This window comes from Oncorhynchus mykiss, chromosome 13, assembly GCF_013265735.2.
Source record: "Oncorhynchus mykiss isolate Arlee chromosome 13, USDA_OmykA_1.1, whole genome shotgun sequence".
In the NCBI taxonomy this organism is placed as follows: Eukaryota; Metazoa; Chordata; class Actinopteri; order Salmoniformes; family Salmonidae; genus Oncorhynchus; species Oncorhynchus mykiss.
In genome coordinates this window covers 44,760,415-44,772,563 of record NC_048577.1, presented here as the reverse complement: position 1 = coordinate 44,772,563, position 12,149 = coordinate 44,760,415, and the positions used below count along the sequence as shown (strand labels likewise).

Below are 12,149 nucleotides of genomic sequence, written 5' to 3'. Positions count from 1 at the left end.
TTTGTGGATTTTAAGAGCCAATATTGAGACTGGAGGGGGGGGGGGGGGGGGGGGGGAGGGGGGGTTGTTCAACCCACTCTGATATACTATAACTTTTCACTATGTGGATGTTATTGGCTTGTTTTCCATTTTTATGGAGTGTAGTACTTTGACAGCGAGTGAAGGCACAAGACAGGAGGGAACAGAAGTACCCATGCTGATGACCATAAAGTCACCGATATACCATTTTGTTATAATCCTGCATAGTTCATGGCTTGTTTTATTGAATTTGGTGGAGTTATGTACAGCAAAAAAAAAATACAGCTCCGGTCCCTAAATTCAACAACATTCGCATTTAGTATCATTTCTTACAGGTCTAGATAATTACATCGAAAAAGCACCACCAAATAGACACACTAACTCAGGTATCAGAGAGGGAGGGTTACACATTTGCACACTGACACTAAATAGTGCATTCACACACACAAACCAACAAGCAGACATTCATTCATTCTCCCTCCCTGACCACAGTGATAAAGGTCTGTTCTGTAAACATGACAAAAACAAACTTGTCATTAAGCCTTACAATTTACAATATTAAAACAATTATCAAATTGCTGTTTAAAAAAAATAAGTAACAGCCGGAAGATTATCGAGAGGGTCCAATTCCCTATTTCAGGCCCATCCTGTGTTTGGGCAGCTTCTGTTAGTCATTCAAAGTCATCCTTGTTCCTGATTTATCCTGATAGCTGTCTCATCATAGTGGATGTCCTCAGTGTTCCAAACAGGCATGGTCAAAGAGACTTCCTCTTCACATCCCCTCCTTGGGTTTGATTGACATCTGGACAGGAAGAGTAGAGTTCTTGAAATATTGATAAGAAACAAAAACATATTTAAACATAACACAAATGACAACCACCGACATGACGAAAGCGACAGGCATGCACAGAGACTACGGAGGGTCAGGCAGGGAAGATGTTTTTTCTCTTCTTGGGGACATTTGAAGTGACAGCGGGCTGGGAGGAGAGAGCAGGGTCACAGGGAAGGGCAGATTTTACCTGAGAAAGCGAGCTGTAAGTGAGGAGGCAGAGCAACCTGAGACCCTGACTGGAGACTCTTTAACAGATCTGAGGAGAGACAGGAGGACATGGGAGGGAGGATACACACAGGGGTGTAGGTCAAGGGAATGGTGAGATAGGAAAGGCAGTGGAGACGAAACAAGAATGGGATGCAAAGACAAGAAACGGGTTTAAAGGAAAAGAGATGAGCCAAGTCAAATAGTAAATGGATGTAAAAGCACAGGAGATTAATGGAAGAATAACATTTTAAAGAAGAGGCAGAGTGAGAAGGGGAGAAATGAGGGATGAACCAAAGAAACAATATGGGAGAATGTCAGACAATGGAGAAAAACATTGCAGGCTTCCAGACACAGCATGGGGATTTAACACAATGGTCCAACAACATAAAATACACAAACAAACTATACACATACCCAGACATCAACATACACACAGACTAGGCAACCCCATCTCGATCAGCTGTTCTACATTCAACTTCTGCTACGTTACAGCCTTATTCTAAAATTGATTAAATCACCCCCCCCCCCCCCCCCCCCCTTATGATTAAGCAAATACAGGGTTTTAGAAATGTTTGCAAAAAAAACCTGAACCGTCACATATAAATAAGTATTCAGACCCGTTACTCAGTATTTTGTTGAAGCACCTTTACCAGCGATTACAGCTTAGTTTTCTTGGGTATGACGCTACAGTCGGAGGTCCTGAGCGCTCTGGAGTAGGTTTTTATCAAGGATCTCTCTGTCCTTTGCTCTGTTCATCTTTCCCTCGATCCTGACTAGTCTCCCAGTCCCTGCCGCTGAAAAACATCCCCACAGCACGATGCTGCCACGACCATGATTCCCCATAGGGATGGTATTGACCAGGTGATGAGTGGTGCCTGGTTTTCTCCAGATGTGATGCTTGACATTCTGGCCAAAGAGTTCTTTAGGTGCATTTTGGCATACTCCCAAGTGGGCTGTCGTGTTTTTTACTGAGGAGTGGCTTCCGTCTGGGCATTCTACCATAAAGACCTGATTGGTGGAGTGCTGCAGAGATGGTTGTCCTTCTGGAAGGTTCTCCCATATCCACAAAGCAACTCTGGAGCTCTATCAGTGACCATCGGGTTCTTGGTCACCTCCCCGACCAAGGCCCTTCTCCCCCGATTGCTCAGTTTGGCCGGGCGGCTGGCTCTAGGAAGGGTCTTGGTGGTTCCAAACTTCTTACGTTTAAGAATGATGGAGGTCACTGTGTTCTTGGGGACCTTCAATGCTGCAGACTTTTGGTAGCCTTCCCCAGATCTGTGCCTCAAAACAATTCCTTTGACCTCATGGCTTGGTTTTGGCTCTGACATGCACTGTCAACTGTGGGACCTTATACAGACAGGTTGGTGCCTTTCCAAATCATTTCCAATCAATTGAATTTACCACAGGTGGGCTCCAATCAAGTTGTATAAACATCTCAAGGCTAATTACAGGGAAACAGGATGCACCTGAGATCAATTGAGTCTCATAGCAAAGGGCCTGAATACTTAAGTTAGTTTTTTATTTTTAATACATTTGAAAACATTTCTAAAAACCTGTTTTCATTATGGGATATTATGTGTAGATTAAGGCTGTAATGTAACAAAATGTGGAAAAATGGGGGAGTCAATACTTCCCGAAAGCACTGTACATTTTTCATTTTTTTCTTGTTTCTGTGGACTGGCTGTGTCACTCACTCTGGGTCAGGGAGAATGCTGAGCTGTTGCTGGTTGAGGAGCCGCTGGCCCCGGTGCTGGAGCCAGCTGTGCCCCCTAATGGGGGCAGGTTTAAGAGTGAAGGAAACTGGAAGGGCAGGGAGACGGGAACCAGCCCCCCCAACATCCCAAAGCCCAGTGGGAGAGATGGAGCAGAGCCAAGAAGACTGCTGCTGGCTGAGGACACCTGGAGAACAAAGGCATATAATTAAGCAATAAGGCCCGAGGTGGTGTGGTATATGGCCAATATACCACGGCTACGGGCTGTTCTTATGCGCAACGCGGAGTGCCTGGATACAGCCCTTAGCCGTGGTATATTGGCGATACAGCATAACCCCCTGGAGGTGACTTACAGCTATTATATACTGGTTACCAACGTAATTAGAGCAGTAAAAATAAATGAATAAATTATTCTCGTGGTATAGTCTGATACACCACGGCTTTCAGCATTCAGAGCTCAAACCACTCAATTTTTAATTAGAAATATAGACCCAGACCAACAGACAACATATACAAAACATAAGAGATAAAATACACAGACAACACAACCACACAGTAGACAAACTAATTTTGAACATTTGCTGCACCATGACCTTGTCCCACCCAGCTACCATCTCTTACTTACCTGTGGCAACTGAGAAGAGACAGACTGTGTGGAGACAGATTTAATAGGCTTAGCCCCCTGAATGGTTCCACCGGCCAGCCTTTGTCGCTGATTGGCCGAGGTTGTGGTAGGGGAGGGACTGGATCCCAAATGCTTGCTGATGGATGAGGTGTTGGTAAGGCTGGTGTTGGCGCTGCTGCTGATGATCTGAGAGGGGGTCTTCTGCCCTCCTTGAGGGGTGTAGCTGCCCTGGACCAGTTTGGCTGGCCCTCCCGGAGCACCTGAGAAAGGTGGGCGGAACCCTGCTGGGCTTTTGGAGGAGTACTGGTGCATACTGGAAGCTGCCTGAGGCCTGGGATTGGGGGAGGGTGAGAAGGTGGTGGGCATTAAGGGGTTGGGGAGGCGAGGGGTGAGTTTGATGATGGGCGAGGTGCTGCTGTGGGAGGACTTGGTGAGAGTGGCCTGCATGGGGGTGATGAAGTTGGACTGCTGCTGAGCTTGGGCTCCTGAGAGAGAGTGGGAGGAGGAGGGGGAGGGGAGAGAGGTGTCACCGCTGTTGGCTTTAGTATTATTGCTGCCAAAGCCCTTCTGATTGGGGGGCAGCCGCGGCTTAAGCTGGGAGTGAGAGCCGGGAGCGTTGGCTTTACTCAGGGCCGTCCCAGCAAGCCTCTGAGTGCTCAGCACTGATTGTCTGTGAGCCTGAGCACCTCCACCCTTCATCGACCCCAACCCCTCGCTCCTCGCTGAGGACAGAGAAGGGGAGATGTTGGGAGGCCGAGAGAGAGAGGAGGGGGAGGAGGAGGTAGAGACGTAGAGAGGTGTGTTGGAGCTGGGTGTGTTGATGGTGCTCTTCTTGTGCTTCTGGAGGAGAGGTGAGGCGTGGAGGGAGGACGGGGCAGTCTTGGGCCTATCAGGGGAGGGGGGACTGTCCCCTTGGACCAGGCCCTTGGCTGCATTGCTGAGGAGGGCCAGAGCCTGGGAGATGGAGTCCAGGGCGGGGGCGGTCAGCTCTTCATCCAGGGAGTCCAGCAGACAGATGGTCTCAGCAGGGGACTGGGAGGGCCGGTAGGCCACTGGGGCAGCAGGGGAGGGGGTCGCACCAACTGAGGGGGTGGATCTCTGGACCCAACTACCCTCCTGGATCACCAAACAACATAGGAGATAGAAAGAGCAAACAATTAGTGTGATCTAAATCTATTCAAACAACAATGGTATTGAAATGACAAGCATGCACGTAATGCATCAGACTGCAAAACAACAACCTTGGGTTTAGACTTGGGAGTAGGAACCATCTTTTTCTTGGCTCTGGATAACAGTGAAATCAAAAGGAAAAATAGTGCATAATTAAGAACACCAGTGTTAAATATAGTGATTTTTAAAATAAGTTAAGTAAAGTATATCAAACTCACGGATTGCCAGTAAGGTGACAATGAACCATGAGGCTCTCTTTGAATAGTATCCTGAGGAGGAGAGAAACGTGGAGAGATTTACATTTATTTACCTTTATTTAACTAGGCAAGTCAGTCAAATTCTTATTTACAATGACGGCCTACCAGGGAACAGTGGGTTAACTGCCTCGTTCAGGGGCAGAACGACATATTTTTACCTGGTCAGCTCATGGATTTAATCCAGCAACCTTTTGGTTACTGGCCCAAAGATCTAACCACTAGGCTACCTGCCGCCCCATGTGGTGTGGGAAATGGAAACTAGGTTAAATGGTCAAATTGTATACTTTTATGCAAACGCACACACTGACCTGCCCTGCATCCAGCCCTTGGGCCACAGCGGTTTCACATCAGTCTCCATGAAGGCCTTGAGATAGTCCTCTGGAGACTGGGAGCTCTGGCCCTCCAGCTCATAGCAGCCCAGCTTCACCCTCACCAGGTTACACAGCAACATCCTACAGACCAACATGTTCCACCAACTATGCATTACAATTTCAGCTCCACTGTTGGCGAATGATTAGTTATTTTTGGACAACTCTTTTTACTGACTCGAGAGTCATGATTCGCTTTTCTGGGTGACTAGTTAATTTTAGTCATTCGTTTGACTTGCTGGCTGCATTTAATTCTAAAGCAGGATTAATACACACTCCTTCTGTCACTCCGACCAACAACTGTTCGTCATGAGTGCAGGTAAAATAGATTATGCTGCAGGCAGCATAGAAAAGAAAAAAGACATGTTTAGAACTAATAAACGATTGCATGGTGCAAGAATGAACGCTTTGATGGACACAGCTTTGTAGATTCAAAAGATACACAGCTTCTGCTCAACAAACTTGAATCATTGTGAACTGCAAACGATATTGTGCTTATCACCCTCACACCACTCAAGCAATGCATTCCGCCAAGAGTCGTTCACAATCGTGTCCGGTTGCGGCCACAACTAGACTGTTTCAAATGTACCAAGAAATAATAGTATTTGTATGCCTAGCAATCAACAAATATACATTGTTTAAAGCACCATTTTACAAGTCTGTCACAAACAACATCTCCAATAAGCCCCTTATAGTGAACGACCTATGAACGAGAGGCTTGTAGAATTATGACTATTTCTAGTTTTTAGTTATCGTTCACCGGGGTCCTGCATGCTCTGGGCATTACTGACTCAAATGAACAAAACGAGTCAAAAGATTAATTCATTTGACTGAATGAGTCGAAAAGATCGGAGTCAGTAAAAAGAGCCGAACGTCCCATCACTACACTAAACCAAAACACCTGTATAACATAATTGTATGACGTTAAATTCACAAATGAGAGCTCACCTGAGCTTCTCATCCCAGACAAACTTCTTGCGAGGTCCCATCACTCTCTTCCCAGGCTTCTCCTCATCCTCCTCTTCTGATCCGTTCTTTTCCCCCTCTTCTGAATGCTGTCTGTAAATACACAACCCAGAGAGAATATTGGACAAGGAGTGGAAAAATAGACAGCAAGGGACAAAGGAGAGGTATGAGAGGAAATAAGAGGTGAACAGAAGAAAGGAGAAGGCCTTACTTGGCCACTTTGGCAATGCAGTCCATGTTGTATCTGGCAATCTGCTCTGGCATCACGCTGCACACAGCCAGCTTCAGCTTCAGTAGCGGGGCACGCAAACGGTCATCCTGGATGACAGAAGATGGAAAAGGTTACAGTCACGCACACCAGATGACAATCACGCCACACACTCCGTTAACAAACAATCTACAATTAGATAGAAGACAACAGGCATATTATGTGCACACACAAAATGTCAATCATTTTAGTGCATACATACACACCTGGATATTGAGGCTGAGTTTCTTTAGGCGTTTGAGCAGAGCCTCCTTGTTGCAGGGCACAAAGGCCTCGAGATGGGAGTAGACTGAAGAGCGCACTGCTGCCGGCTGCTCCTGGACCTGCAACTCAATACTGACCAACACACAGAGGAAGAGGGTTAGACATTAAGATAAACACTGACTAACACATGCAGAGAGATGGTCAGGGAAGGAAAGAGGGTTTGTCCTGTTGTAAAGAGCTCAGAGCAGAGACTCACTCCAGTAGGATGTTGTTCATGTCCAGCGTGAAGAACTTTTTCCTGCCCTCTTGATCAAACTGATGAGAAGCCTGTTCGTTGGAGAATAATTCAATTTCAGAAATTCTCTAAAACAAACTATATTATGCTCAAATGGACACTGAAATATAATGCAAATCAATCAATCACCTGACGTTTCACTCCTCTAAGCCTCACATTGTCGTCTAAGCCTTTCTTTTTGACTCCCTTTGTTACAGTACCTCTCGCTCTTGGCCTCCTCTCCCTTTCTCTCCTCTTCCTGATATTCCCCTCTTGCCCTTTCCCCTCACCGTTCTGTCAGAGAGAGTTGGCACTTGTTTTCCCCTCATCATCTCCTTCAAAGAACATCACTGCTCTCTCTCGTTGCCACAGCAACCTCTACTTCTCACTCCTACTTGTGCCCCTGAGAGAATGCATGTGTTACTCTGGTCTCTTTATGGAAGGAAATATCAAAATGGTGACAATCATCACTTTTCATTTTAAAGGGGGGGAAATCAATGCACTCCATGTAATGTGCTTGAACGTTTTCAACGAGCAGTGAGGGCCTTTAGACCCTAAATATCAAATAAAGAAACTGACTTAAGACCTAAAATATCTCTAAATATAAAATATATCTGCAGCTGGATTTGATGGAAGATGTCAGTCACTTACCACTCTGAGGTCCTCAATGCGCTTACTGAGAGGGGCAGGCAGTCCATTAGGCAGAGGAGGAGGGGGCAGGAGACCTCCTTGTGCCCCCTGGACCCTACCCTGGACCCTACCCAGAGCACCGTTCTCCCCCTGCGCAGGGCTGGAGGGCTGAGGAGAGTCCAGCAGCCCAAAGTCCAAGTCGCCCATCATGTCCTGCAGCATGTCGTTGCTATTGGCTGAGCCCAGCAGTGACATCATGGCAGGGTCGTTGGCCAGGTCAGCCATACTGATGTCGTTGGGTTTAGGGTGGGCGTTGAGCAGGGCACGGTTGGCATTGTGCTGGCTACGGGGCAGGCCGGGGTTCTTCTTGCGGTTCTCCTCCTTCTCCCGCGTGAAGCGGCGGAGCATGGCGGCCAGATTCAGAGAGTCCTTCATCAACTTCTTCCGCTTCTTCTTCTCTGGTCGGTGGACATTCAGGCCAGATGCTCTGGAAGATAACATAGGACCGTTGCGTTGCTACATGGAGCTTGTTACAAGCCATAGACATATAGCATAACTACGAAGCACACGGCTCAAGTCAAAGTCAGGCAATAAGTTCATACATCATATGAGCTTATACATCAGTTAACTTCAGAAGTGGCACAACAGATGTAGAACATTGCTCACCCTTGCTTTGGCATCCTGATCTTCCTGGGCTTTTTCTCATCCATGTTACTGCCATCTTGCTTTTTCATTCGCTTCTTTATCACACGCTCCTCACCATCTTTCAACTTCTACAGACAGGAGGAACAAAAACTAAGCTTGTCACGTGATATAGACATAGCGTTTAACACTGAATAACATTTGTTCATATATTGAAAAGGTGTGTGTGTAACCCACCTTGAAGTCCTCTCCCTCTGACTCGGAGGCTGCTCTGAACTGCAGGGTGCCAGTGTTGATGTAGAACCCTCCCAGCTTAGTGTTGAGGGAGGCTGGCACCAGCTCATCATACTGAAGGGAAGAAAGTAGCTAAGGGATAATCAACAAGGGGCTATGTATTCTATGGAATATAATAAACAACATGGAAGGTGTGTTCGACGACACGCTAGTGGAGTGGAACTAACCTTCCATGGAGTTGCATTATTTTCCGAGTTGATTTTCCCTTTTATACCATGGCTATAATTTAACAAATTTACAGTTAGAAATTCATTCAACATCCACTGAAGTAGCTAGCAAGTTTACTAGATATAGTAGCTACAGTAGTTGCCTTGGTAACCAAACAAACAACTTGCTATTATGAAAATGAAATTCAACAATGCCAATAATGTTCTCAACTCAACTTATGCTTTCAAATGCAGCTCAGTACATAGAACATGTAAGAATGAACTGTAGCTATTGAATTCTACCGTGCTGATATACCATGCATTATAGGGAAATAATGCCCGTCAAGCCAATCAGGAAAGACTATTCAACAATGCCATGGTATAACAAGTTACAAACAGCAGAGAAACTAATAAGCAAGTATGGGGGAGAGGAATGCAATGTGTTAATGAAAAAGGATCTATGATAAAAATGCAAATATGTTAAAGCATATGTGAATGCTTGTTTACATGAGTCTGTTCACAAAGGAAGGATTCTGGAGTATATGAGCAGACAGAGGGTACATACAGCCTCAGAGTTATCAATGAATGGGTCAGTCTCATCGTAGCCAAAACCAATGTCGATGAGATCCTGCACCCTGTCCTTCCTCTTCTTTTTCCCTGTATTGGCCTGTGACTAGAGGAAACAAACAATTACAGTTGACTGGGAGAAAATATACAATGCAAATTAAACTATTTCAATCTATTTGATCTACAGTGGGGCAAAAAAAGTATTTAGTCAGCCACCAATTGTGCAAGTTCTCCCACTTAAAAAGATGAGAGAGGCCTGTAATTTTCATCATAGGTACACTTCAACTGTGACAGACAAAATGAGAAAAGAAAATCCAGAAAATCACATTGTAGGATTTTCTATGAATTTATTTGCAAATTATGGTGGAAAATAAGTATTTGGTCAATAGTTTATCTCAATACTTTGTTATATACCCTTTGTTGGCAATGACAGAGGTCAAACGTTTTCTGGAAGTCTTCACAAGGTTTTCACACACTGTTGGTGGTATTTTGGCCCATTCCTCCATGCAGATCTCCTCTAGAGCAGTGATGTTTTGGGGCTGTTGTTGGGCAACACAGACTTTCAACTCCCGCCAAAGATTTTCTATGGGGTTGAGATCTGGAGATTGGCTAGGCCACTCCAGGACCTTGAAATGCTTCTTACGAAGCCACTCCTTTGTTGCCCCGGGCGGTGTGTTTGGGATCATTGTCATGCTGAAAGACCCAGCCACGTTTCATCTTCAATGCCCTTGTTTTCACTCAAAATCTCACGATACATGGCCCCATTCATTCTTTCCTTTACACGGATCAGTCGTCCTGGTCCCTTTGCAGAAAAACAGCCCCAAAGTATGATGTTTCCACCCCCATGCTTCACAGTAGGTATGGTGTTCTTTGGATGCAACTCAGCAATCTTTGTCCTCCAAACACGACGAGTTGAGTTTTTACCAAAAAGTTACATTTTGGTTTCATCTGACCATATGACATTTTCCCAATCTTCTTCTGGATCATCCAAATGCTCTCTAGCAAACTTCAGACGGGCCTGGACATGTACTGGCTTAAGCAGGGGGACACATCTGGCACTGCAGGATTTGAGTCCCTGGCGGCGTAGTGTGTTACTGATGGTAGGCTTTGTTACTTTGGTCCCAGCTTTCTGCAGGTCATTCACTAGGTCCCCCCCGTGTGGTTCTGGGATTTTTGCTCACCGTTCTTGTGATCATTTTGACCCCACGGGGTGAGATCTTGCGTGGAGCCCCAGATCGAGGGAGATTATCAGTGGTCTTGTATGTCTTCCATTTCCTAATAATTGCTCCCACAGTTGATTTCTTCAAACCAAGCTGCTTACCTATTGCAGATTCAGTCTTCCCAGCCTGGTGCAGGTCTACAATTTTGTTTCTGGTGTCCTTTGACAGCTCTTTGGTCTTGGCCATAGTGGAGTTTGGAGTGTGACTGTTTGAGGTTGTGGACAGGTGTCTTTTATACTGATAACAAGTTCAAACAGGTGCCATTAATACAGGTAACGAGTGGAGGACAGAGGAGCCTCTTAAAGAAGAAGTTACAGGTCTGTGAGAGCCAGAAATCTTGCTTGTTTGTAGGTGACCAAATACTTATTTTCCACCATAACTTGCAAATAAATTCATAAAAAAATCATACAATGTGATTTTCTGGATTTGTTTTCTCATTTTGTCTGTCATAGTTGAAGTGTACCTATGATGAAAATTACAGGCCTCTCATCTTTTTAAGTGAGAGAACTTGCACAATTGGTGGCTGACTAAATACTTTTTTCCCCACTGTATGTGTAGACCTATTTGTTTCCACCACAGAGTAAAGGGACCTACATATTTGCTCTCAAATTTCTTGGCAAGTGCCTCTATTTCTCTTCTCTCCTTCTCGTCATCTGCAAAGGGGTCGTTGGGGTCCAGGGCTGGCGTCAGGCCTTTGGGAGGTCCTGGAGCAGGAAACTTCTTCACCTTCAAGAGACAATCAGGCATGTCAGGAAATGAGAGTCGGTAAAATGGGTTCAACTGTGGATTCTTAGTAGCTTAAAATGTAATCTTAAAAATTGTATCTCCAGCAAGATGGGAAATAGATGTCATTACCATATTATTTGATTCATATAACGGTAATATAAACATTCATATGAAAATTAGAAAAACGTTATAGCCTACATGAAGATGGCATGCTTACATCATATCTAAGAATACTGTAGCTACAGTTGGCCAACATCGCTCTTGTTGACAACAGCACCATAGCCTCGAGAGCTTACACTTCAAGCTGCCTACGCGTTCACCGGCCCAGCCTGCTGTGTTATCACTTGTAGCCTTGACTGATTTCACGTCTTTACCTGAGTAGATTGAACAAGTTCACTGTAGTTGAATTCAGCAGATCCCCGTTCGCTGGGTTCGGGCAAGGAGAGGTTCAAGCGCACTGTTACACGTTTAGTTTCCGCTGAATCCCCGTCACCGGATTTCACGACACCGAATGGACTAGCACCAGTACCACCTCCTGGCCTGGTTGCTGCACTTCCACCCCCTCCATCTTCCCCCAAACTGATTTCGGCCTCATCTTCCCGGCGGCGTTTCTTGGATTCCGAAAGCGGTGCATTGTTGTTAAAAGAAGAGATTGTGACAAACGGTACTTTTCTCGGTTCGGCCATTGGATGCTGACAGTCACAGAGTGCCTCGGTACGAACACACAAGGGAGGACGAGACTTCACTGAACTAACGTTACTGTAGCTTGCTATCTAAAATTGGGAATGTTCGACAACTAACGTTAGTTTACCATCTAGCTATATCAGGTAATAAAATGCCTTAAACCACACCGTGGTATGTTCTGCACCTCCCAGGTTAGCTCCGGGGCCTTTGAATCACGAGGAAGAGTAGTTTTAGTTGTTTCCATTAAATTGTTCGGTAGTTACCGCAAGGAGGCATCTGAAGTAGCCATCTTGACCATTATTATCATTATTCAGTGAGAGTAGTAACTGGGCGTGCGTA

At 45.5% G+C, this 12,149-nt stretch overlaps 1 protein-coding gene across 10 annotated transcripts; it reads right to left on the bottom strand.

Moving 5' to 3' along the window:
- Positions 1-239: 239 nt before the first annotated feature.
- LOC110486516 (ubinuclein-2) lies at positions 240-12,134 on the bottom strand. Of its 10 annotated transcripts, XM_036941239.1 has the most exons (18): positions 11,344-11,492; positions 10,995-11,126; positions 9,179-9,286; positions 8,635-8,686; positions 8,411-8,521; positions 8,198-8,304; positions 7,553-8,018; positions 6,884-6,954; positions 6,630-6,759; positions 6,367-6,473; positions 6,138-6,248; positions 5,130-5,273; positions 4,783-4,833; positions 4,633-4,678; positions 3,395-4,510; positions 2,752-2,956; positions 1,038-1,106; positions 240-841 (listed from the first exon to the last, which is right to left on the bottom strand). In XM_036941239.1, exons 3-18 carry the CDS (start codon positions 9,211-9,213, stop codon positions 774-776), a joined length of 2,889 nt encoding a protein of 962 aa, XP_036797134.1. In that variant the 5' UTR covers positions 9,214-9,286; positions 10,995-11,126; positions 11,344-11,492; the 3' UTR covers positions 240-773. The 10 variants fall into 10 exon arrangements, with proteins under 10 accessions (XP_036797134.1, XP_036797127.1, XP_036797129.1 ...); XM_036941232.1 differs by lacking the exons at positions 8,635-8,686; positions 11,344-11,492 and adding an exon at positions 11,501-12,134 and having other exon boundaries at positions 8,411-8,539; XM_036941234.1 differs by lacking the exons at positions 8,635-8,686; positions 11,344-11,492 and adding an exon at positions 11,501-12,134 and having other exon boundaries at positions 240-820; positions 8,411-8,539.
- Positions 12,135-12,149: the final 15 nt, after the last annotated feature.